Raw genomic sequence first — 25,175 nt, 5'->3', positions numbered from 1 at the left:
TGTAGAACAGAAAAACGTGAGTTGTCTTTCAGAATTGTGACCAATATCCCCCAAGCACTTGGGAGGCTGAGGCAGGTGCGCCTTTGTGAGTTCAAAGCCAGAAGCTAGCCTGGAGACGGCTCATCATCAACACGTGCGTGCGCGCACATGCCCATTTGTTTTTTCCCCAGTTGTTATATTACGTAAATCAGCCCTTGTGGTTACTGAGATTTCCAATCTCTCAAACCAGTGGCCCAAGGAGGAGGCAAGCCAGGGCCGCCCCTCCCCCACCACCAGCACTGAGATCACAACCGAGATGCTGAAAATGGGCATTTCCCCATCCTTAAGGCGAAGACAGCAACAGGAACTCAACCAACAAACATTTCTTTGGCTTTGAATGCTTTCTTCCTTTGGTACAATATTTTCATGGCCTTCATTTACAGGGAACTTATAACACCTGTCATTAGGGGCCCACTAAGCCCTGCAGTCCCCTCCTGATTGAACGCTTACACCGAGAGGGATCACAAAACCCGGAAAACAAAAGAGGAAAAGACAGCAACTAAAGTATTAAACCTTGAGGACAACCTAGGAATTTTATCAAATAAAGAAGAACCCTCCTGAAAAGCAGAACACTCCAGAACAGACTAGAAGATTCTAGAAGTGTTTAGGACAGAGAGCTATTAACGCTTTCTGGGGCAATCAAGGCAGGGGCTGCACCTGGACTGGGGAGACAAGGAAGGGTGGGACTTGTACAGATGTGGAGCAGGAAGTGGCTGTGTGCTAACAGGAAGGAGCTTGGGAGGCAGAGGCATGGCTGAGACGTGGTCTAGGTTGTGCACGTAAGTGTCCACTACATCTGAAAGCTATAAGTGTCCACTACATCTCAAAGCTACAGCGAAGAGACTGGGATAGATTTTGACACACTGGGGAAGGGCGTCCCGCATGGGGAGCTGGGGGCAAAGCGCTCAGAAGATTTGCGTGTGTGTATTTATGTGTTTGTGCAGCTGTGCACATGTGCCCGAGAGCAGAGGTGGAGGCAGATGTCTTACCTGGCCACTCTCCACCTTATTTATTTATTTATTTATTTATTTATTTTGAGACAAAGTCCCTTTACTGAACCTGGAGCAGCTCACTGATTTGGCCATGCTGGTTGACTGGCAAAGCCCCGGGCTTCTCCTGCCACTGCCTCTCCAGTGCTGGGATGAGACGTCACTAAGTCTGACTTTCGTAGGTGGGCTCTGGGGACTGAACTCAGGTTGTAGCACTTGCATGGGAGTACCTCACCAACTGCCATTTCCCACCTCAGGAGGCGTTCAGCAGACACAGCACAGGGAGTCCTCTGGAGACAGCATGTGGACAGAGGGTTATGTTACTAGTGTCACGGTGTATTTGTGCTGCCTCACACATGAACTGAGGGGACTTGGGGTCTTCAAATAGAGACCCAAAGGCTCTCCTAGGCGTGGTAAGTTGTTTCAGGCCACAGGACTCACCAAAAGAAAAGCTACTGGTGGGGATGAGGTTGATCTCTAATCAGAATGTCCACATCTGGATAAATGACAGCATTCTTGAGCATGAAAATGTGTTCAGATTTTTTTTTTTTGAGACAGGGTTTCTCTGCGTATCCTTGGCTGTCCTGGACTCTCTTTGTAGACCAGGCTGGCCTCGAACTCACAGTAATCTGCCTGCCTCTGCCTCCCAAGTGCTGGGATTAAAGGCGTACACCACTACCGCCTGGCCTTTGTTTTTGTTTTTGTTTTGTTTTGTTTTGTTGTTTTTCAAGACAGGGTTTTTCTGTGTAGCCTTGGCTGTGCTGTAGACCAGGCCAGCCTCAAACTCACAGTGATCCACCTGCCTCTGCCTCCCGAGTGCTGGGATTAAAGGCATGCACCACCATGGCTGGCTTATGTTCGGATTTCTTAACACAAATTAAGGACTTTATAGATAGAAAGAAAAAATCTGAACTTGGATAGGAGTCTTCTCTCTCTCTCTCTCTCTCTCTCTCTCTCTCTCTCTCTCTCTCTCTCTCACACACACACACACACACACACACACATACACACTTTAATGATAAAAGTAGTGAGTTAAGATCTGGTGGATGGTGTCACTAATGTGGCATGTGTCAATCATCCCAACACTTAAGAAGGTGGAGGCAGGAGGTTTACAAGTTCAAAGCCAACCTGGGCTAAACAGTGAGATTTCAGCTAACAAACAAACAAATATACAACAATCAAACAAGATTCCCAAGGGATCCTTTAACAGTGGGAAGGCATCATCAGCCTCCCAAACAAGACTGACCTACTTGGATGGCACAAAGAGTGCTGGGATTTAGCCAACGGATACTTTTCAGCATGTAACTTCTTAGAGTCAGTCACTGAAATGTGTCTTTGAGGAAAAAAAAGCCAGTACTGGAGCAAGGCACTTCTGCACATAAGGGTCTCACAGAGAGCCTGAGGTGTTGATTTCTACTAAAAAAAAAAATCTATCTCTCAGGTACTGATTTTCCCCAATGGTGGTTATCTCCTAGGAGCTAATTCTTTGTACAAAGTAAGGACAGAGGACATCTATGAGTCACACTGGAGACGTAGAGCTGTGGAGACCAGGAAAACACTCACCAAGTATCAGACATGGTATGAGCCTTTCCCACCAGCATCAAGGAGGACACATGTCTCACTAGATGCCATGGGCCTCATCACCAACAGTTTATAGACAGGGTGGGGAGATGCTGAGGTGGTCAAGTTCTTGTCAGATAAGTGTGCGGACCCAGAGTTTAATCCCCAGAACCCACATAGAAAATCCAGGTGTGGGAGTACACATGTATAGTCCCAGAGCTGGGGGCCAGAGACAAGCAGTTTCCTGGGGTTCTCTGCCTGACTGGCCTTGCCTAAGTAGTGAGTCACAGGTCCTGGTGAGAGACCCTGTCTCAATACACAAGATGGATAGATCCCAAGGAACAACATCTGAGGTTGACCTCTGGCCTCCACATGTACACATGTGCACTCACACACACACACACATACATACACACACACACACACACACACACACACACACACACACACACACACAGTTACAAAAGCTGAGCGTGGTACTGTACACTGGTGATTCCAGTTACTCATGAGGCTGAGGTGGGAGACCTCCAAGCTCAAACCCATCCCGAGCTCCCTATTAAGATTCCATTAAAAAAAAAAAGGATCATTTTCACTAGGACTTTTTTCTACTTCATGGGCGCTACACAGCGGACAGCTTTATGCAATGACTAGACAACCCAATGTGTCTGTTTTTTAACCATGCCAAAGGGGGAAAGAATTGAGTTGTCTGGTAAACTGCTCAAGCCGTTATCTTTATGGCCTTGGCTAAGGAAGCCAAACAAGGCTGAGATGAGAACGCTGCCGGAGACAAAACAAGCAGAAGGGAGTGACCAGACATGCGCTGTCCTTCCAGAGGGTGTATCTGAAGGGCTGCAGGCTCTCCAGAAACAAGGCATGGAGTGTGGCCAAGAGCCAGAGCCACAAGCTCAGGGAGAAAGAGAGAGAGAGAGAGCTAAACAGACTAGAGAGGAAACACAGCACTTGGTTTGGACAAGATCCATGCCATGTTTTTCAAACGCAAGGTTTTATGGCCTCGTATTTTCTTCTGTGGCTGCCCTGGTGCTGAAATGATAGTTTTGCTTAGCTTGACTTCCTCCAGGCTGTGAATTTCCAGGGTGTGTGAGTGGGGCTGAGGCTGAGGAGAAGCAAGAAGCAAGAGGTTGGTGTAAGACCAGTGGGGTTATCCAGTCATATAAACCAGGAAGAATGTGGCAGGAGAATATTACAACACGCCAGGTCGATGAAGGAAGATTTTACGTGTAAGGTGAGGTTCAACCTTCCCTGTAGATCTGAGCTACAGGGAAGACAGAGAAGTCAAAAGGACATAGCAAAATAAAAGTCCTTCTTCATACAGTTTAAAGAAGTGGCAGGTTTAGGGGTGTAACTCAGCAGAAAGCTTGCCTCAGCATTGCGCGAAGCTGGGTTCCATCCCCAACATCCAGCAAGCCAGGTATGGGGGTGATGTAGAAGAAAACCAAAGCAATAAACCTGCTCAGGGAACATCACGTCACACAAATGGAACTTAGCTAAAGGAACGCTGCTTCTAAAACCCCCCAAAGGTAAGTAAGTGGTCTGCAAAGGAGACTGGTTAGCGATAAAGGATGCCAGCATGCCAGGGTGCAAACTCTTACTCAGAAGGGTCAGCCAGCACCAGGCTCCACTCCCACCACAAAGGAGACTTTCAACTAACCCTCAGGTCCTGGTTCCCATCCCCCAGAGACTCAAGACCAGCAACACAAGGTGATGATCATCATTAAGTCTTTGTCTGCCACTAAATCTCCTTAGCTCTTAGCAGGAAAAACATAATCCTGCCAGGTGGGCAAGATGACCTTTTATTCATTTGAAAAACAACCACCTTGGTTGTACTTAAAATAATCCTGGCCATATGCAGTATGTTTGCTGCGTGAATCTCCTATTCACCTTAGTGGACAAACTTGCAGTTTCCCGTCTCTGTTCAAACTGTTTGAAGTGTAACCTGGGCTGGACCAGAAATAAATGTAAGGATGACAGTGTTTGTGGGATGCATGAGCCTAAGCTGTGTATATAAGTCAGTGTAATCTTTAGTTCAAGGATGACTGCTATTTGCACCTTAGCCTTAGCTGGTCAGGCACTTACGAGTCCCTTTCATCTCTAAGTAAAGGTGACAACAGCAGGAAGTGTGCCACTTGGGAAGAAGATCAGAAGTTCAGTGTCATCCTTGGCTACATATCAAGTTTGAGACAGCCTGGGCTACATGGGGAAGGCTGAGATAAAATAAATAGGATTTTAGTGATGCTTTCTAGCCTATGTATCAATGGGTGGGATGACAGTTCATACATACTTGAACTCCTCAGTGGCTTTATATTTTCTGTTGTGAGCCTAGCCTTTAACAGCCGAGCCATCTCCGTAGTCCCCCGCAGTGATTTTAAAGTAGTAATTTTTTTTCTTCAATGAAGTTAAGTTAATTTTATATTTAATCCCATTCAGGTTATACTTGTTGACCCGGAAGTACACAGTTTTACTATCTTGATATGGAAAAGTACAGCACAAGCATCTCAGTTAAGGTCTGACTGGCTTCTCAGTGACATTAAGGAAATCCCATGGCCCCATCAGTCCAAGGTGAAATGGATGGTTGGCTTGTTCTAACGGGCCAGTTTGAAAGGGATTTTAGCCCTCTCCTTCAACAGTTAGGAAAAGCTGCTTTCTCTAATTATAAAAAGCAGGGCTAGCCGGGCGTGGTGGCGCACGCCTTTAATCCCAGCACTCGGGAGGCAGAGGCAGGCGGATCGCTGTGAGTTCGAAGCCAGTCTGGTCTACAAAGGGAGTCCAGGACAGCCAAGGCTACACAGAGAAACCCTGTCTCAAAAAATGAAACGAAACGAAAACAAAAAAACAAAAAACAAACAAACAAAAAAAAGCAGGGCTAACTTTTATAAAGCTTCCTTTGATTAAATTTTTTTTCAAAGTTATACTTGGACATAAGCAAGATGGGATGAATGGAGGTTACTTATTCTGTTGATGCCTTCTGAGTGCTACCGGATGCTCCACCTTGCCCTGTCTACGAGGGGAAGGGGCCCAAACCCAAGATCTTACAAACATTGGGTACCAACTGAACTACAAGACCCAGAAACAATTTAATGCTTAGTAACAGGTGGTGGTTAAATAACTCAAAGAATAGCCAAACAGTAGGATATTACGTCGCTACAAAAAAAAATGGGTACAGAGTAATCTCCCAGATACAATGCTACCTGGAAAGGCAATTGTAGAACATGGTGGCAGAAACTCTTGCCATAGTCTGAAAGTAGGGGAAAGAATGCATGTATTGTCAACCTGCAACTCCATCTCTGGGAACCCTGGTGACCACTGGGGAGGGGAGGCGGCCGTGGGCAAAGGCACAGATAGGCACTCAGTTGACCATGCTACTAGGTGGCCAAATGAGCAACCCGGAACCAAGAGAAGAAAGGATGGCTAGGGCTGTGCACGCCTCTGTTAGACAGGCTTGCCTCATAGCTCAGCCTTCTCTGGCCTCCACTGTGCCATCACCACTCCTCAGGCAGTTTCACAAGCAGCTGCCGGTCACATGTGCCAGGGGAGGCTGCTGACCTCAGATGTCGTCACTGAGCAGCAAACTCCTTGTTGGGTGGAGGATACAGGGTCAAGCTCACTGGGTCAGCGTCTTAAATTGATACTCAAGTACACAGAGGCTGTGAGGGTTTTACTTCTCAGGGGGGCCAGAGAAATACAGTCTCCTTCCATTGATGCCACCATGGTGCCAGAACCGCTAATGTGATGTGCCTAGGTATCAATGACCCTCCTGGGCACACGGGTGCATTTGTGTCGCGGCAAGGGTGAAGTCCAGGGAGTCCTGCATCTGCAGGCAGAGTTGTCATTTTGATTAGGTCATATTCCTAAGCTTCATGCACACTCGGCTTTTTTTTTCCCTTCTGGAGCCTCCCTTGTTAAATATAATTTGCCTTTATCAGATAAAGATAGACATCAGAGGTTAGCAGAACTTCCCTCTTTTATGAGAAAAGAAAATGAAAACGTTAAAAAAAAGAGCCCTTATTTGGAATGGAAATCTCCCCGCTGCATTGTCAGCAATGACTGGGATACTATTTATTACCAACCATCTAAAATTATCCCCTGAAGAATGCTGAGAAGGGAAGAAATGCCTTCCTGGGTGGCTGGAGTGGGTGTGGGTTCTCAGAGTGGCCTGGAGTGCCACTGGTGCCTGAAAGATTGGGGTCACATGCTGTAGGGTTTGTGGTTAATCACAGGCATAGGGGACCAGTGGAACACACTGTACACAGTCTCAAGGATGTGGCTGAGACAGACGTGGTCACCAGAAATATCAACCCGAAACAATCAAAGTTCATTTCTCTGTGTCCAGAAATCTAATCTAAGTCAGATCCATGGGACAGACTGCGAACCCATGAGCATGCCACATCACGTGTCCTGCCACTTGCTTGTCAGGACATTCATGTACGTATTCATCGTGAGGGCGGGGCCACAGGGAAAGCTTTCCCCAGGGGTCTCATCTGAGTTCACCGACCAACCACTCCAGTCATTGTTAGGGCGTGGCTTCATCTTTGGCATGAGATGAGGAGCCAGCGTGATGGCTCAGTGGGCTCCGATGACCTGATTTTCCACTCCCAGGACATACATGGAAGGAGAGAGCCGGTTCCTACAAGTTGCCCTCTGACCTCCGCATACATGTCACGGCACATGTGTGTACTCCCACGCTAAATGTTTATTATTCTAGTTAATTATTAAACCAGGCTTAATTTGAGGTTAAATCCTGCCAGGTTTCACCAAGGTTAGTAACGAATAAAAAGAAATTTCCAGATCATCTGTGGTGTAGGACATGGAGGTGAGGGAGGGAAGAGGAATAGAAGAGGAGGAGGAGAAGGAGGAGAGGGGAGACACCACAGGAGAGGGAAGGGGAGGGAAGGGGAGGGAAGGGGAGGGAAGGGGAGGGAAGGGGAGGGAGGGGGAGGGAGGGGGAGGGAAGGGGAGGGAAGGGGAGGGAGGGGGAGGGAGGGGGAGGGAGGGGGAGGGAAGGGGAGGGAAGGGGAGGGAAGGGGAGGGAAGGGGAGGGAAGGGGAGGGAAGGGGAGGGAAGGGGAGGGAAGGGGAGGGAAGGGGAGGGAAGGGGAGGGAAGGGGAGGGAAGGGGAGGGGGAAGGACAGGTGCATGGAAGAGTCTAGTCTCTCCTGAGGCTGTTTTGTTCTTAGGACACACCACTTCTTGCTTCTTACCAACGCACCTCACTAGCACTCTAGGCCAAGCAAAGGGGAAGGTAGGCCATGTGTGACTGGAGGTACCCCCCCCCCACTCCCCTGTCACCCCCCCCCCACTCCCGCCCCCTGCCCAGTCCACAGCTACGCACATTCCTCGCTCTCCACGCCCGCGTAGTTGCCCACTTCTTTGAAGCTGATGTTTCCCAAGTGGAGAATCCCAGCCACGATCTGCAACACCAGAGTCTGCTCTTCTGAGAAGATGCCGATCACATTCATGGCGTGCTGGAAGAGAGCGAGACGTTAGCCTGCCGCCGGGCTGCTGCTTACTGAGTAATCAGGCAACGGATAGGGCACAGAGTAAGCCGTACGGTTAGCTAGCGTGTAGCTGAGCCTGCGGCGATGCTGGGAAGTCTCCAAACAACATGACCAGTGAGCTAGGCACTCACTCACCTTCTCTCTCTCTCTCTCTCTCTCTCTCTCTCTCTCTCTCTCTCTCTCTCTCTCTTTGTGTGTGTGTGCGTGCATGCTCGTGTGTATGCTGGTGCACGTGTATGTGGAGGTCAGAGGGTGATGTTAGGTGTGTCTTCCTCGTTGGATTTCCATGCTTATTTGCTTGAGACATATTATCTCATTAAAGGTGGAGTTCACTGATTTGGCTAGGCTAGATGGTCAACAAGGCCCAGGGATCCTCCTGGCTCTATCTCCCCAGAGCTGGGATTACAGTGGAAGAGGCCAACCATGCCCCGCCTCTTCCTCCTCCTCCTCCTCCTTCCTTCCTTCTTCCTTCTTTCTCTTTCCCTAGTCTTCTTTTTTTTCATGGGTTTTGGGAATCAAACTCTGGACCTCAATCTTTTTCTTTTTCTTTCTTTCTTTTTTTTTTTTTATTGTTGTTTTTTTGAGACAGGGTTTCTCTGTGTAGCCTTGGCTGTCCTGGACTCACTTTGTAGACCAGGCTGACCTCAAACTCACAGCAATCCACCTGCCTCTGCCTCCCAAGTGCTGGGATTAAAGGCGTGCACCACCACTGCCTGGCTCGGGGCCTCAATCTTATGTGAGAAGCAATTTGCTGACTGAGCCACCTCCCTAGCCTTCACATGCTCTTAGAAGTCCTGCTGGAAGGGAAAATCTGTTTTTAAACACTCTAGACCCTAGAGGATTTCCAAGAGGGAGACACTCAAGGGACAGGAGTCTGTTCTGTTCCAAGTGTATGCTGGCTGCCAACTCTCTCCAAGGAACTACCATCCCATTCCCAACCACCTCAAGAGGTCGTAAGTGATCCTCTCCTTTGTGCGGAAGTAGAGGGATAGATTTTATTAGCAAAAACACCTTTCAAAAGTCTCCAGAAGGGGCTGGGGAGATTGCTCAGTGGTTAGGAACACTGGCTGCTCTTCCAGAGGACCCAGGTTCGATTCCTAGCTCTCATATGACAACTCACAATTGTCTGTAACTCTGGTTCCGGGGGTTCCAATACCCACATACTGACATACTTGGAGGCAAAACACCAATGAACATGAAGTAAAAGTAAATAAATCATTTTTAAAAATCTCCAGAACTTATAGACCACTAAGAAGCCAAGTTTCTAGCCGGGTGTAGTGGTGCACGCCTTTAATCCCAGCACTCGGGAGGCAGAGGCAGGTGGATCTCTGTGAGTTTGAGGCCAGCCTGGTCTACAAAGTGAGTCCAGGACAGCCAAGGCTACACAGGGAAACCCTGTCTTGAAAAACCAAAACCAAAAACAAGAAGCCAAGTTTCTGTAACTTGAGAGAACTATTCCCAAGTTTAGAGTTGGTCCCTTCAGCTACAGTTTTTTCCCTTTCCTTTAAGGCTGTGGCTGTGTGGTCTTGGGACCCAGGACTCCTCTGTCTTAACAATATATGTGTATGTATGTGTGTGTGTGTGTATACATATATATATATATACACACATATATATATTATATACAATATATATAATATATATTGACATTTTTACTTTTGTTTGTCTGCGTAAGTGTATGCTACATGTGTGCAGGTGCCCACAGATGCCAGAAGAATGTATTTCATTTCCTGGAGGCATAAGCTGCCAGATGTGGGTGCGGAAAACTGAATGTGGGTCCTCTGCCTGCAAGAACAGCAAGCGCTCTTACCTGCCGAGCCGAGCCTTCTCCCCAGTCCTGGATACTTTCTACGTTCAATGAAGACCATAAACTGGCTTGTGGCCTTCCTGAGGAACAGTGCTCCAAGTATTGGCTGCTCAGCAAAGAAACATGCTAAACTCATTCCCTTAATGGTCCAAGTCTGTGTATCAGAATACTCTTGTAGGAGGATAATGATGAATTTGCTTTTTACACATCTCAAACCATTACCTCAGACAATTGCACCTGCAGTGGTGGTGGTGGTGGTGGTGGTGGTGGTGGTGGTGGTGGGGTTGGGGGCCAGGAGTCGGGGGTGGGGGGTGCACTGCTCTCCAAGGTGCTGAACACAGGTTTTCAGAAGCACTTACAGAAGCTGGCGGAGGGTGGGGGTGGGGGGAGGGGGAGGGGAGGGAGTGTGGTTCGGGTGGGGAGCGGAGAGTGGGGCAGGTCACACTGCTGTCTGCTTTGCTGATCTTTACTGTCCTCTGCCTCAGGTGGTACTCAGGCAGGAGAGGGGAGACAGCCCAGCCTGGTACCCACACTTACCAGGGTTTCCTGGAACTCCCGTTTATCATCAATGTCATCAACCTTGTAGGACCCTGAGAGGCTGAGGTAGTAGTAGTAGTCCATGCTGGTGATGCCTAGGCTTTGCTTCTGCTCTGGAGAGGCTCCCTCGATGAGCTGCCATGAGAGCACACACGATGTGTCAGGGCATGGCCCACAAAGCACCCACAGTTGCCCTGGGGTTCTGAGGACCACCACCCCTGGGCCTAAGTGGAGGAAAAACTCTCTAAATACATATTTGGAAATTCTCAGTGGTTCTAGCCTTCAGGACCTGAGGACTTGAAAATATCATTTAGGGCTGTCGTCATCTTAGCCCCAGTTCAGTCTGTAAGGTCTAGTTTTTATGGTTTTAATGTGTATGGCTCTTGCCTGTATGTGTGTGTGCACACTACACGCACACCAAGTACCCGTGGAGGCCAGAAAAGGATGTCGGATCCCTTGGAGCTGAGTTATAGATGGTTGTGAGTACTGTGGGGGGTCTGGGAACTGAACTTGGTCCTCTGGGAGAGCAGTCTTAACTACCAAGCCCAGATCTAAACTCTGACAGGGGCTGAGAGAGCTCAGGCTTTCTTCCTTCCTACCAGTGAGAGAACTGTATGCTGTACTTGCGACCCCACGGGAAAACAGAATATAAAATAGACCATAGCCACTTGAATTCCTGCCCAGCCTAGCTCTTGGACACTTCGCACGCCAGGATGTGTATGTTGGAATGGTCCTGGCTTCTTCCTCTGGTGTCTGGAGACCCCACGGCATGCTGGGTGTCCTCTGCTGGCTTCATGCCTATGGCTCAAGACGGGAGTTCTTCGCTTCCTGTTTCTGACACCTGTTGCCATGTTGTGCCCACCATGGATTCTAACCCTCTGAACTGTAAACCCAAATAAAACCTTTCTTCCATACGTTGTCCTGGTCATGGTGTTTTTTATCACAGCAACTACGGTGCCCAGTCTATTTGGAACTGGGGATCTGACTTGAGGCTCTGCGCACACCAGGCAAGCGCTCGACCAGTTGAGCCACGTCCCAGCCCCTGAACAGTCTTTTTTTTTACTGCCCATTGTCTTTTTGTGCTCCTGTGTGAAGAGAGCCCCCCTCCTGGTCGGTCTTCTCGCTTAGACACACACACCCTCTGTCTTGCATCTTCAAACACCCACGTCTCTGGCTCTGCTCTGTCTGCTGCTCTCTGCCTCTTTTGAAAGCTTCTCCTTGATGCTGAACTTCTTCAAGTCACAGCCACTTCCTCGCCATGAATTAGCCACCCTGTGCAGTATCTCCTCTCACTGTTCTGACAGAAGTGCTCTCCTGGTTTTCTTTCCTGTGCCTCAATCCGACAGCATGCTCTTGGTCCAGACACTCCTGGTCCACTTCCTTCTCCTAAGAGTGTAGAGATTTGATCCTGTGGCTTTCTGGAGAGCAGCACTGACCTCGCCAGGACCCCTTGTCCAACATATGTGTTCCTCCTCGGATCCTGGTTGGACACGGGACTTCCCTCCTCACTCCTGTGGGGTCTCATCGGGCCTACAACTTCAATCTTGACTTTCATATGAGATTCGTCAATCTTTGAGCCCATCGATTTCTATCCCCTGTTCTGGAGTGAGTGAGTGAGTGTGTGTGTGTGTGTGTGTGTGTGTGTGTGTGTGTGTATGTGTGTGTATTGCATATGTGTGTATGTGTGTGTATTGTATATGTGTGTATATGCGTGTATTGTGTATGTGTGTGTATTGTATATGTGTGTATATGTGTGTATTGTGTATGTGTGTCTTGTATATGTGTGTGTGTGTATGTGTGTGTGTCTTGTATATGTGTGTGTGTGTGTATGTGTGTGTATTGTATATGTGTGTATATGTGTGTATTGTGTATGTGTGTATGTGTGTGTGTGTGTGTGTAGGGTGTTTATTCTGCACGTATAATTATGCGTGCTTGGTGCTTGCAGAGACCAGGAGAGACATTCTATTCCCTGGAATCAGGGTTCAGGTTTCTGTGAGCTAACCATACAGGTGTTAGGAACTGAACCTGGGTCTTTTGCAAGAGCATCGGGGACTCTCAGCCGCTGAGCCATCTTCCTAGCCACTACTCTGGTGGTTTCTGACTTCCAGTTAGGGGGTCCCCGGAGGGAAGTGGGATATGTAATTACCCACTGACCTTTTCTGTCTAGTGCTTAGTACTAACATAAGCCTGGGATGCACAGTGACATCCCACTGGCCCTTCCTGGCAGCTTGGATGACTGTAAGCATCACTAATCTTCCAGAAGCTTTTTGTCGGCTGTGTGCTTTTTCAACAAATAGATACCAAAAGAATCGGTTGCCATCCTTGAAGACGTCTGTGCAGCTGAGAGACTGGCTGCAAGCTTCTCCCACAGCTAACGTCTTTCTAACCTACAGATCCTAGAGCAAAACCAAAGCCAAGGGAAACCCTTCCTGGGTGTTTCTTACTGTGGATTCCTAATGTAAAAGGAAGTCACGTGTCAGCATCACAATGTCGAGTATGGCACGATTACATTTCTATATACGTAGAAATGCTTTCCCAAGTAGCCGGATTGGCAAAGTCTAGAGGAACAGCTACTTGAGAGGCTTAGGCAGGGAGACTACAAGTGTGAGGCCTGCCTGGGCTATGGAGCGTGTTCAAGGCCAGCCAGGAAACTTAGAAAGACTCTGTCCTAAAACAAAATAAGTGGGGGAAAAAGAGGGTTGAGGACATAGCTCTGTGGTAGAGTGCTTGCCCGGCATATGGGAGACTATGTGTTGACTTTCCAGCAGTGAATAACAACAACACAAGGATAAAAAGATCACGACTGCAAAGCCTGAAACAACGTAAAAGCATCCAGGGGCTGGAGAGATGGCTCAGCAGTTAAGAGCACTGGCTGCTCTTCCAAAGGATCCGGGTTCAATTCCCAGCGCCCACATGGTGGCTCACAGGCATCTTTAACTCCAGTTCTAGGGGACCCAACACTTTTAACAAACTCCACAGACGTTAGGCGTGCATGTGGTACACAGACACATGTGCGTGTAGAACACTTACACACATAAGATAAATACATCTAAAAAAAAAAAAACAAAGGAAACAAAACCACTTTAAAACATCTTGCCACAAGGGTTCTGAGGGTAGGCTGAGCTTGCTCTGAAGATGCCAAGCCTTCTGAACCACTCTCATTTTATGGTGTACTGGTTGGTGATATCCGCCTTGGACACTTTGTTCGTATCACCTCACTTCCTCGTTTCAACACCTCCACCCCTCTTTGTCTGGGGTGCTTCCTCCTTAGTGTTCCCTGGCTTCCCAGACCTCCCCACACAGGTTCCTACTCGGCAAACAGTCAAACACATGCTTGCACATCTGTTTCGGAGTTTGCCAACCATTTCATGATTGAGCTTTGGGGGAACTTGCTTCATTACCCTAATTAGAACTCAGCGCTCCTTGGGGACAGGGACACTCTCAGGTCCCTTTTATATACATGCACAAACCACAGGGGCATCGGTCTGGGCTGGTTAGACAACCGCCTAACCCTGAGGGTTAAGAGGGAGAAAACTATCACACTGCTATTTCGTGCTACTGTGCACTTGGGGGTCAGAAGACAACCAGGGGGAAGCTGCTTCTCTCTTCGCACCATGTGGTCCAGGAACTGAACGCGATGTTGGCCATCTCATTGGCCTACCTAGTTTTTTTTTTTTTTTTTTTAACGTGGGGAATGGAATACCAACGTAAGAAAGAGAATCTATAAAGGAAAAACCTGGTAGAAAATGTGAAAGCTCCTTTCTCCGGGGTTCCTCATCACCACTCTGGACTTTTCCAGAAGGAAGTTGGAGATCTTGCCACCATCTGGCTCCCCACCTGGACTGAACTGGATCTCAAAGTATTTTCCCTATAAGAAAATTAGTAATTTCCTTTAATACTTGGTAAACAAAACCACAATGCTCCAAACAGACTTTGAATACAGGGTATAATTCAAGGAAACTCACTAGTGGGAGACAGTCTGGATTATCCCCAGCCCTGAGCTAGACTTCCTGACTTCTCCCTCAGCAAACAATACCCCTGAGCTGGCCAGTCACACAGTGCTGCATTCGCAGCATCAATCCCCACAGCCAGACTAGGTAAGGAGAACACACTCCTCACTCATGCTCTCTTCATCTGTGTTTGTCTGAAGAATGGGACAGAAACCCACACAGGGCCAAGGTGGTCACCCTGTTCTTCTGGGAAGATCTATTAATCTTCGGCCGATAGCATCTTGGTCATTACCATCCTCTAGCGTGCTTGCCTGTCTAAGATACAGAAAATGGCAAACGGCTTTAAACTCGCAGTTCTAAATAATTAGTGAGAATATAATTTGATGTTATCATGAATGACACAGAGAGAGAAAGAGACAGACAGAGACAGAGACAGAGAGAGACAAAGAGAGAGAGACAGAGAGACACAGAGACGCACAGAGAGAGACTTCCTCCTTCTTTGATGTCATTAAGCATGACACAGAGAAAACTCAATCTATACTCAACCCTCTTTTAGGGTTATATGTGGTTATAAATGCTGGGCCCTGCTATTTCTAAAGATTGACTGAGTTATCCTCTGGGGGTGGGGTGGTGGGGGAAACAGCTTATAACAGCAAAAAGCAAAGGAAGTCATAACAACGTTTTCCCTACTCTTTAAGGAAGGTGGGTATAGGTAGGCAGCTAAAGGGTTAACACTGCCAGTGTCTATTTTTGCCAGGCAGGTTAAGCATGATAATTAGAGGCAGAAAGGTTATGTGAAAAATGCATTCACAGTGTCTTCGTTCGGTCATTACCTAGAAAGGTCAGAATAAACCATCCCAAGTACTGAGCTGAGGAGCACGAGAGATGAACAAGCGAGAAAATCAGGGGGTCCCAGACAATGGGGAGCAGGAAGCAGGTCTTACAGACAACGACTACCTGAGAGCACAGTGGGGCTTCTCTTAAAAACAAACCCTTCCTTTCTGAACACAGGCTGAAGCCAACACAGAGGTAAAACATCAGCAGTCTCAGCCCACGGGAGGCAGGCACAGGTCATCCTAGGCGACACAGGGAATTTAAGGCTAGCCTGGGCTACAGGAGACTGTCTCGAAAGAAAAAGGATTAAATGAAAAAAAAAATAAGTCAATGCTTTTTCTTTTCTTTTCCTGGTTATTGTTTGTTTGTTTGTTTTGGTTTTTGTTTTTTGAGACAGAGTTTCTCCATGTGGCCCTGGCTGTCATTGAACTCTCTCTGTAGACCAGGCTGGCTGCTAAGACCACAGAGATCTGCTTGCCTCTGCCTCCAGAGTACTGGGATTAAAGCTGTGTGCCACCACCAGCTGGGATAAATGCTTTTTAAAATTTTTTAAAGCTTTTTTTTAAAAAATGTGTTTATTATGTATTACAATGCTCTGCCTGCATGTGCACCTGTATGCCAGGAGAGGGCATCAGATCACATCATAGATGGTTGTGAGCCACCATGTGGTTGCTGGGAATTGAACTCAGGACCTCTGGAAGAGCAGTCAGTGCTCTTAACCTCTGAGCCATCTCTCCAGCACTCCCCTGCCCCCTTTTTTTTGAATGAAAAAGAAACTGTTTTTCTTTGAAATTCCTGCCCTCTCTTTATTGTGAAATATCCCACTATGAGCCTCACAGATAAGCTGCTGCCTGAGTGCCAGACAGGTGGTGTGGGTTTTGGCCTTTTGAATGGTCACATTTCAATACTCCACTGCCAACACTTCCAGTCAGAAGCACTTAAGAAAGGCACTCACAGCACTGCCAAGGGTGACCCTGGCCTAACCCTTGGTACCAGGCCCAGCGGCTCTTCATTCTGTGAGCAGAGAGCAAGCAAAGTCAGAAATCCAGAAGGTGAGGCAGGCAGAGGGTCTGTCCCAGGCACTCACTCCCTTAGGCCAAGTGTCTGCTCCTTTCAGACTCAGCTCCGAGGAGCGAGTCCCCAAAAGCAGGCCAGGCTCTCAGCCTTTCTCTCGGCTTCTAGGCAGCCTGCTAACTTCTCTAGGGCCCGAGGTCTCCCTCGGAACAACTGCTATTTTCTTACAAAGGCAAATCAAGGGGGTGATCCATTTTTAAAATTCTCTTGCTTGTGCCCGAAGCTCAAAAATCATTTCTGTCAAAGGGCATGTTGCTTAGAAGAGAAAAGAGAGACAGAGAAGCCTGGGAAGTGCTCCCCCGACCGGAGCCGGGACACTTACGAATCGGCTGGAGTTGTTGTTGCGCACTGTCTTGGCGTTCCCGAAGGCCTCCAGCAGTGGGTTGGATTGAAGGATGATGTCCTTTACGTGCTGTTGCGGCACACAGGAGGGGGTTAGGAAAATGACGATGCCCATCATGCGGTGTCAGAGTCCACTTTCCCCAGAGCCCTGCTTTCTGAATAGTATAAGGTGAGGAGAGGCCCCGGTCCATGTGTCTTGGGGGCACTTCTGCAGAATTCATTTTGGGTTTGCCTTGTTTTATTGAGACGTGATTTTTTTTACTATGTTGCCCTGATTATCCTAGATCTCCATATGTAGACCAGGCTGGCCTTAAATTCACAGAGATAGACCTGCCCCTGTCTCCTGAGGGCTGGGATTAAAGACAGACATTTCCATGCCCAGCTCTTTTTTAGAAACGGAGTGACACATAGTCAGGCTAGTGTCAAATCTGACAGGCAGGCTGAAGATGACTGTGAATGCCAGACCCTCCTGTCTTCACTTCCCAGGTGCTGAGACTGTAGGCATGTGTCATGCAGTGCCGGGGATCGAACCCAGGACTCTGTGCCTGCTAATGGAGCACACTACCAACCGAGAGCCACAGACCTAAGCCTACTCCTACGATCAGGTTTTCCAAGCACTCTTGGTTTGAAACAGGGTCCCAAAGCTGGGGTGTCAACAGGAACCCAGGATCCACACAGACTGGGGTTGAGTTTCCATTTTGTTTGCTGTGACTCCCTCCTGCACGCCTGGGCGTTTTGGTGATCACAGTGGGGAGGAAAAGAGACGCAGGAAGAGCCTCCTTGCCGTTGCCCCTGTGCCTCTTGCGACACTAGAGGCGAGACCGATCTAGACGGCAGCCAGTCGTTTCCTCCTCCCAAACATCTCTAGAGACACAATCTTGCGGGTCTCAAACTTTAACTATGCACCAGTCACCTGGGGGTGGGGGCTAAGGGGCTCTTGCTAAAACGCAGAGGTAAGTTTAGCAGGTCTGGGGCAGGGCCCAGGAATCTGCATCTCAAAGCAAGCCCAGGGCTGAGTCTGCTCCTCAGGACCCACGGGGTGGAAGGGGTGAACCCACTCCTGTAAAGGAGCCCTGGCACGACTGCTTCTCCTAGCACAACTCACACTCAGGGCGGCCAGAAGCAACACCTGACCACGTGACGCAGCTACTGGCCAACAGATGGAAGGGAATGTGGTGTGAACACCCCAGCCCTGCGCTCGAGTGTGCAAGAACACATCACGGACACGAGGCCTCTCGGCTGGTAGGACCTGGTGCTGGAGAGGGCTCTCGACAGTGACTCACTCCTTGTACATGTAATCATTCACATGCTAATGGCTAAATGTGGTCCAGAAATAACAAGCCTGCTGGCTTGTGCTCTCACGGCTACTGACTAATTTGCAGCCAAGAGTTCTGGATCAATGTTTTCAAAGGAAAACAGGAAGGGAAAAGTCAACATCAACCGTCTGCAGCTTGGCCACTGGGTCATAGGATGTAGCAAACTGGGCTAGATGGTGACACTGAAACTGACTATGGGACAAGACAATACGTTCCTGTGGTACCCTCAAAACACCCCAGAAGAGAATGCCACAAGGCCTGAGGGGGCATTCCATTCCACACAGGGAGCAGCAGTCACTAGCACAGAGGCAAACTCTGGGTATCTCCCCCTTTGTCCCCCCACCCTCACCCCCATGCAGTCAGGCTTGGCTGTCTCTCTCTTTTACAACCCAGGGCCGTATATAAACTTTGTAAAATAAATTTGGAATTTGTGAATCTTTATTATTCCTTTAAATCTTCTGTTTGCAAGCTAGATGTCCTACACCATGTAATAATGCTTGGTTTCTCTCAGGGAGACACACACAGAAAAGAACTTGAAGCTTTCCCCTTAAAAGTAGATGATTTTATTATTATTATTATTATTATTATTATTATTATTATTATTATTATTATTATTACCATCATCATCATTATTATTATTAAACTCAGAACAATTGATTCAGGTATGCTAGGCTTGCATTCTTTCTCTCCTTCCTTTTATTGATTTTTAAATGATGTCTTATATATCCCAGACTGGCCTCAACCACACTACCCTGAGCTCTCCATTTTTTTTTTTTTTCCTGAGACAGGGTTCCTCTGTGTAGCCTTGGCTATCCTGGACTTGCTTTCTAGACCACGCTGGCCTTGAACCTTGAACTCACAGTAATCCTCCTGCCTCTGCAACCCCACCCCCACCCCCAGTGCTGGGATTACAGGCGTGCACCGCCACCACCACCCGGCTGAGCTCTCCATTTGTCTGCCTCCATTTCCCCAGTGCTAGGCGGGAGAGATGTGTGTAAGTACCACACTTGGCTTATGTTTGTGCATGATGGGGAAGTACTCTTGTCCAGCCAGACAAGCTTCCTAACACTCACTGAGCCACATGCCCAGCTCAAGAAATCAACTGAACCCGTAAGTGTGATTCAGGCTTTATAGCTCAGCTGGCAAAGTGCTTAGCTAGCATGCCACACCTAGGATGGGTTCCATCCCCAGCACCAAATAATCTGGGTGTGATGATGCGTTCCTGTACCCCAGAGTAGAGGCAAGACGCCCAGCAGTTTAAAGCTAGCCTTGGCAACTTGGTAAGGTTCCCATCTCAAGAAGAGGGAGAAAAAGGAGGAGGAGGAGGAGGAGGAGGAGGAGGAGGAGGAGGAGGAGAAAGAAGAAAGAGTGCTGTGTGAAATAGTGCCTATGTGTAATTTTCTAGATCTTACTTAGACATGCTCTGTAGAAATGTGCTATTTCATGCTCCTATCAGTGCCTCGATATTTTTCCAACAGTGTTTATAAGAACTACAGAAGTTCTGACAATCTGATAGGGATGATGATGATGATGAGGTTTTGTCTGCTTGCTTCGGGGGGAGAGGGAGAGGGAGAGGGAGAGGGGGGGGGAGAGAGAGAGAGAGAGAGAGAGAGAGAGAGAGAGAGAGAGAGAGAGGGGAGAGATGCTGATTCATGTAGCCCAGGCTAGCCTCACTAGCCTTGTACTTGCTGTGCAGTCAAGAATGGCCTTGCACTTCCGAACTTCCCGTTTCTGCCTCTGGGTGCTGACGTTACAGGCATGCACCTTCATGCACGCACCTCGGGCCATTGTGCGTCCAAGTGAGCATTCATTCTACCAGCTGAGCCAGGTTCCCCAGTCCCAGTGTTAATGTAGTTTTAATACAAATTTTCTTTTTTCCACCTTGGATGAATAACTTGTACTCCCTTCCATCTGTGCTACCTTCCATGCCTCTCACTCCCCATTTGAACCACGGCCCTTTTGACTGATTTGTAGGAGCTTATTCTAGAACAGGCATCTCAATACAGAAACATACAACTCCTCTGCACATTTCCTGTATCTCGGCTTCACAACATTGGCTGTGCAAAATAAATTCTTTCCAAAGCTACAGATAGATGGAAAGTGTGCACCACCACGCCCGGTCCAAGCTACATCTTGAGCTCCCGGCCGTGCCGCAGACTCACCTGGACCTTGGGGCCTCCTCCGGACACTCTGGACACGTAGCCCATGATGTACTTGGCAGCTACCGTCTTCCCAGCACCGCTTTCGCCACTGAGGAAAGAGAGACAAACACCCATCTGTGAGGTGGTTCCTGCCAGCTCCTTCATCTGCTGTCTCCAAATGAGCAAGCGACAGAGAAAGGAGGGAGGGAGAGGCTCAGGGGTGGGCGAAGGCCGGCGCGATGCGAGTTGAGAAAGGTGGATCGCCGTGGGGCCGGCTCGCTCCTCTGACCCAGGTAAGCATGGCACAGACCGGACACTTATCATTGCCACTGTGCGGAGGATGGACAGATGAGTTGTCTAGTTGTCTACTCACGAAAGCACGATTAGGAAACTATACATATCACAAAGATGGAATTATCTAGAAATTACAAGTGACATCCACACACATTTTTGTAAACAGAAAAAAAAAGGAACCTATGAAGTAATTTCACCTGACATATTCCACTCTAATTATAGGCAAAACATGGTTATAATTTGATTTTTGTTGTTGAGATGGGGTACGTAGTTAAAGCTGGCCTTGAGCTCAGTGCTGGGATTATAGGTGTGCACGAGCCAGCACCTCCAGCCGACATGGGTGGTGAAGGACTGGGGTATAGTTCAGAGGTGAGGTGCTTGCAGTGAGGCACCAGGCCTGGGGTTCAATTCCAAGCACAGAAAAGCCCATTTCTTCAAAATATTAGCAGAGATTTTGGTCAGGATAAGGCAACGATGGGAGAGCTGTTCATTTCAGATAATTACCTTCTACCCTTTTTGTCATAATGTGTTACTTTTCTGTGTGTGTACATATATACACACATATAAAATATACATAAGTAGATTAAAATGTAAATATACATGTGCAAAAATGGGCACTCTAAGGCTTCAGACTCAGCCTGGGTGTGATGCAAGTTTCCTGTTTTAGAGATGCTAAAATTAAATGAGGAGGTAATATTAATCATGTCCTGAAAAACAAAGACTGCCTTCCGCTGGGCGGCCTGACTGCGCAGCCATAGCCTTTTGTTAGTAGTCTGCCCCCCCAAAAGCCCCATTTCCCCCGAGATCCCCCTGAATTCACAATGACCTCAATTCCAAACATGCTTGATTCCATCTGAGGTCACATCTTTCTGTGGGTAGCCTTGGTGCTTCCAGAACAGAGCCTGTTAAAGAAACCCACCTCTACAAAAGGACCTACCGTGAAAATGGCAGGATGCTATGAAAAAAAGGAGATACACATCTTATGGTCTATGAAACTCAGCCTAGTTGATATCAACAGATGTTGCCAATTGGAGAATGCTATCCTCGCAGCATAAAGGCCGCTGTCATCAGGGCAGCTGTGACTGCGTACAGACACCCTTCAGGAGCCTGCCTTGCTAAGTGTTGGTTCCTGCAGAGAAGGAGCGCAGGAGGGTCATCGACTCCTCACCTGGGTTCCCTCTAGCAACTATCTTCCGCCCAGCTGGATGTGATTTTTGCCCCAGCTGCAGCTGGCCTCACAGACACTATTTTACGACTTGCTTTATAAGTTGTAACAATGTAAACACTGGAGAACTTTAGGAAAAGAAAGCGTAATGTTACAACCAGCTAGTTTAACATTACAGAAACAGATGAAATAACTAAGAGACTATTAAGCACAAACCAGGCAGCTAGCGCTCATCAGCAATGTATCTTCAACAGGTTGATGATGATGTAAAAACAGTACAAGAAAAAAGGAGGACAGGACATCTAGGAAAGATGTTATTTGGTCCTAGTTTGCTCTCTGTTGCTGTGATAAAACATCACGACAAAAAAAGGAGCTTTAGGGTGGATAACATTTGTTTGGTTCATAGTGAGCCATTAATCTAGAGCTGCTGAAGCGGAGCCTGGAGGCCTGCTGCTTATTGGCTTGCTCAGTTTACTTTCTTATATACCCTAGAACCACCTGGCCAGGTGTGGTGCCACCCAGTGAGCCGGACCCTCCCATATCATTCATCAATCAAGAAAACGCCCCTTAGACATGTGTAGCCGGCATTTGCTACTTTGTAGGTTCTTTCTTCCACCCTTTTAACCCTCAAACACTATAAAGGAAAGAAATAAAGGGTAGCAGGGGCCAGAAAGGGACCGTTATTTATTGTTAGGCTACTTCTGGCTGGTTAGGGGCATCAAGCTGCTTGGGGCAAGTTTGATGTTCCCAGGCAGGATATCTAATTATTATTTCTTCTTCCTTCTTCCTCTCTTCTTCTTCTTCCTCCTCCTCCTCCTCCCCTTCCCGCCTTCCTTCCTTGCACATGACTAGCTAACAAACTGCAACCAACCACAACCAACAACTAACAACCAACCAACACCACCTCTTGAGGACCTAGCATTTATATACTCTCGGAAAAATCCCCAGAATTCCAAATGTAACACAATTGCAGAAACTCTCTGCAGCTGGCAAAATCACATCCTTGCCAGAGCACGAGGCAAATCATAGTCAGCTATTGCAAAGCAGCCCCCATAGCCCCACACCTGGGATTAAAACAAAAACATATTCCCATAACATTTCTGTGCTTTTTTTTTTTTTTAAAGAAACCAAAATTACAAAATTCTCACTACAGACACGCCTACAGACAATCTGGGGGAGGCATCTTTTTTGTTGAGGTTGCTCTTTCCAGATGATTCTGGCTTGTGCCAGTTGACAAAATAACTGGCACAGTCTTGTTAGGAGGCTGCTACATAAATGGTTCTTTTCTCTTCTGCTATGATTCTTCATTAAACTTTTCATGGTGCTAAGCCTTAAACCTGAGTTCCACACATGCTAGGCAATTGATCTACTGATGAGCTACAAGCCCAGGGTTAGTCCTGATGTGATTTCTTCATCTTCATCTTCCTCTCCCCCCCCCCTCCTCCTTCTTCTAGAATTATTTTACTGTAATCCCAGCATTCTGAGAGGCAGAGGCAGAGGCAGGTGAATCTCTGTGAATTTGAGGCCAGCCTGGTCTACAAAGTAAGTTCAGGACAGCCAAGGCTATATAGAGAAACTCTGTGTCATAAAACCAAATGTGTGTGTGTGTGTATGTGTACTTTAAATATTTATTTATTTATTATTTATATAGTACTCTTCCTGCATGTGAGCCAGCTAGCTAGAAGAGGGCACCAGATCACATTACAGATGGTTATGAGCCACCATGCAGTTGCTGGGAATTGAACCCAGGATCTCTGGAAGAGCAGACAGTGCTCTTAACCTCTGAGCCATCTCTCCAGCCCCATATATATTACTTTTAACTATGTGTATATGTGTGTGGTGGTGTGTGGTTAAGTGCATGTGAGTGCAGTGCCAAAAGTGGCCAGAAGAGGTCATTACATTTCCTTAGAGCTGGAGTTAACATGCAGTTAAGACTCACCCAACACACGTGCAGGGAACTGAACTTGGGACTGTGAGAACAGAACACACTCTTAACCACGGGACAAAAATATCTTCCCCCCAAAAAACGATCATATCACAATGATAGTGAATATTCATCACTTTCATTACATTGCTATTCAGCTTTTTGTACCATGACTAATCAGATTTCTGTAAGTTTACACTTTTGTATTCAGAATTACTTGGAATAAAGCTGCAAGAGAGAAAAACACAGCAGACCTAGCAGAATTCTTAAATAAAAGCCGAAGTACAGTGCCCTTGTCTGATAGTGTAACCAGACACAAAATACTGTGTCTCTTTAAAAAATCATTTTTTTACATTGGTGGCTCATGCTGTGGTGTCCGCGTGGAACTCAGAAGCCAGAGGATGATTTGAGGGACTTGTTTTCTCCTTCAGTCCTGTGGGTGCCGGGGACTTAACTCAGCACTTTGTCTGATCTGTCTCCTACTCATTGTTTGAAGCAGAAGAACAGAATTATAGTGGAGAGTAAGCGACTGTTTTCATACATCAAAATAAGTATGTCAGGTCCCAAAACAGGACCTCCACATTCTTAGGAGCTGTGGTTTTTTTTTTCCCCTAGGCAATTTAAAATAATTAGTTTTGGCTAAACATCGATCTGAATGCTCGTTTCTTGGTTTCAGTTCATAGGTGCTTAAAGGGACATTTTATTGATCACAGCCGGTAATTTGCTCAAAATAATGGCACGATAATGGAATGTTCCATAATTATTAAAGCTTACAGTGTTTATAACCATAATTACAGTGGCCTTCATGGGAGGTGAGAGCGCTGTCTAAAGTGAGAAGATTATGAAGCCATCAGACATTATACAGCGCACCCCAAACCACTCACTCTGTAGTCATAGCAACTGGCTTTGCCTGATCTTACAACCTTTCCTAATTCCATTGTTTTACTTGCTTTTTGGGGGTGATGGAGGGGGGAGAAGAAGGGCAGAAAAGCTCAGTCAGGAATTGCATGCCTTTAATCTCAGGCCTGGGCCTGTGGCAGAAGAGTCAAAATCTGTGACAGTTTGGGATACACAGCAAAACTTTGTCTCAAAAACAAACAAACAACAACAAAACAAAAACCCACCACCACCACAACAACAAAACAGAAACAGGGCTGGGGGTGCAGCTCAGTGGGAGCGTTTGCTTTACACACTGTCCCAGTCAGGGCTGCTGTTGCTGTGAGGAGACACCATGACCAGAAACAAAGCTGGGGAGGGAAGGGCTTGTTTGGCTTAGGATTCCACATCACTGCTCATCACGCAGGAAGTCAGGACAGGAACTGAAACTACACAGGAACCTGGAGGCAGGAGCTGATGCAGAAGCCGTGGGGGCGTGCTGCTTACTGGCTTGCTCCCCATGACTCACTCAGCTTGCTTTCTTGTAGAGCCCTGGACCACCAGCCCAGGGGTGGCGTCACCCACAGTAGGCTGGGCCCACCCCATCAATCACTAATTAAGACAATGCCCTACAGGCTTGCTTGCAGCCTGACCTTATGGAGGTGTTTTTTTCCCCTCAATTGAGGCTTCCTTTCCTTAGATTACTCCAGCTTGTATCAGTTGTCGTAAAACTAGCTGACACACATGCCCAAGGTCCTGAGTTTGATTCCCAATGCTAGAAACAAAACAAAACAAAACCCAAATATTCTCTTATA

At 47.4% G+C, this 25,175-nt stretch overlaps 1 protein-coding gene and 1 long non-coding RNA gene across 2 annotated transcripts in view; one reads left to right on the top strand and one right to left on the bottom strand.

The window, feature by feature from the left end:
- MYO1E (myosin IE) overlaps positions 1 to 25,175 on the bottom strand; it is a 212,945-nt gene that overhangs the window by 74,724 nt on the left and 113,046 nt on the right. The window contains exons 5-9 of the mRNA XM_084782718.1: positions 20,123 to 20,210; positions 16,625 to 16,714; positions 14,181 to 14,312; positions 10,445 to 10,579; positions 7,935 to 8,067 (exon numbers count right to left, since the gene is read on the bottom strand). Of these exons, the coding sequence (XP_084638844.1) occupies positions 7,935 to 8,067; positions 10,445 to 10,579; positions 14,181 to 14,312; positions 16,625 to 16,714; positions 20,123 to 20,210 (578 nt within the window). The remainder of the gene's footprint in view (positions 1 to 7,934; positions 8,068 to 10,444; positions 10,580 to 14,180; positions 14,313 to 16,624; positions 16,715 to 20,122; positions 20,211 to 25,175) is intronic.
- Positions 8 to 5,466, top strand: LOC311598003. Its single transcript, XR_014779430.1, has 2 exons — positions 8 to 818; positions 1,286 to 5,466. It is a non-coding gene; the product is annotated as an uncharacterized lncRNA (long non-coding RNA).

The sequence above is a fragment of the Acomys minous genome (genome assembly GCF_964271855.1).
Source record: "Acomys minous genome assembly, chromosome: 5".
In the NCBI taxonomy this organism is placed as follows: domain Eukaryota; kingdom Metazoa; phylum Chordata; class Mammalia; order Rodentia; family Muridae; genus Acomys; species Acomys minous.
This window is presented reverse-complemented; position numbering and strand designations above follow the sequence as displayed.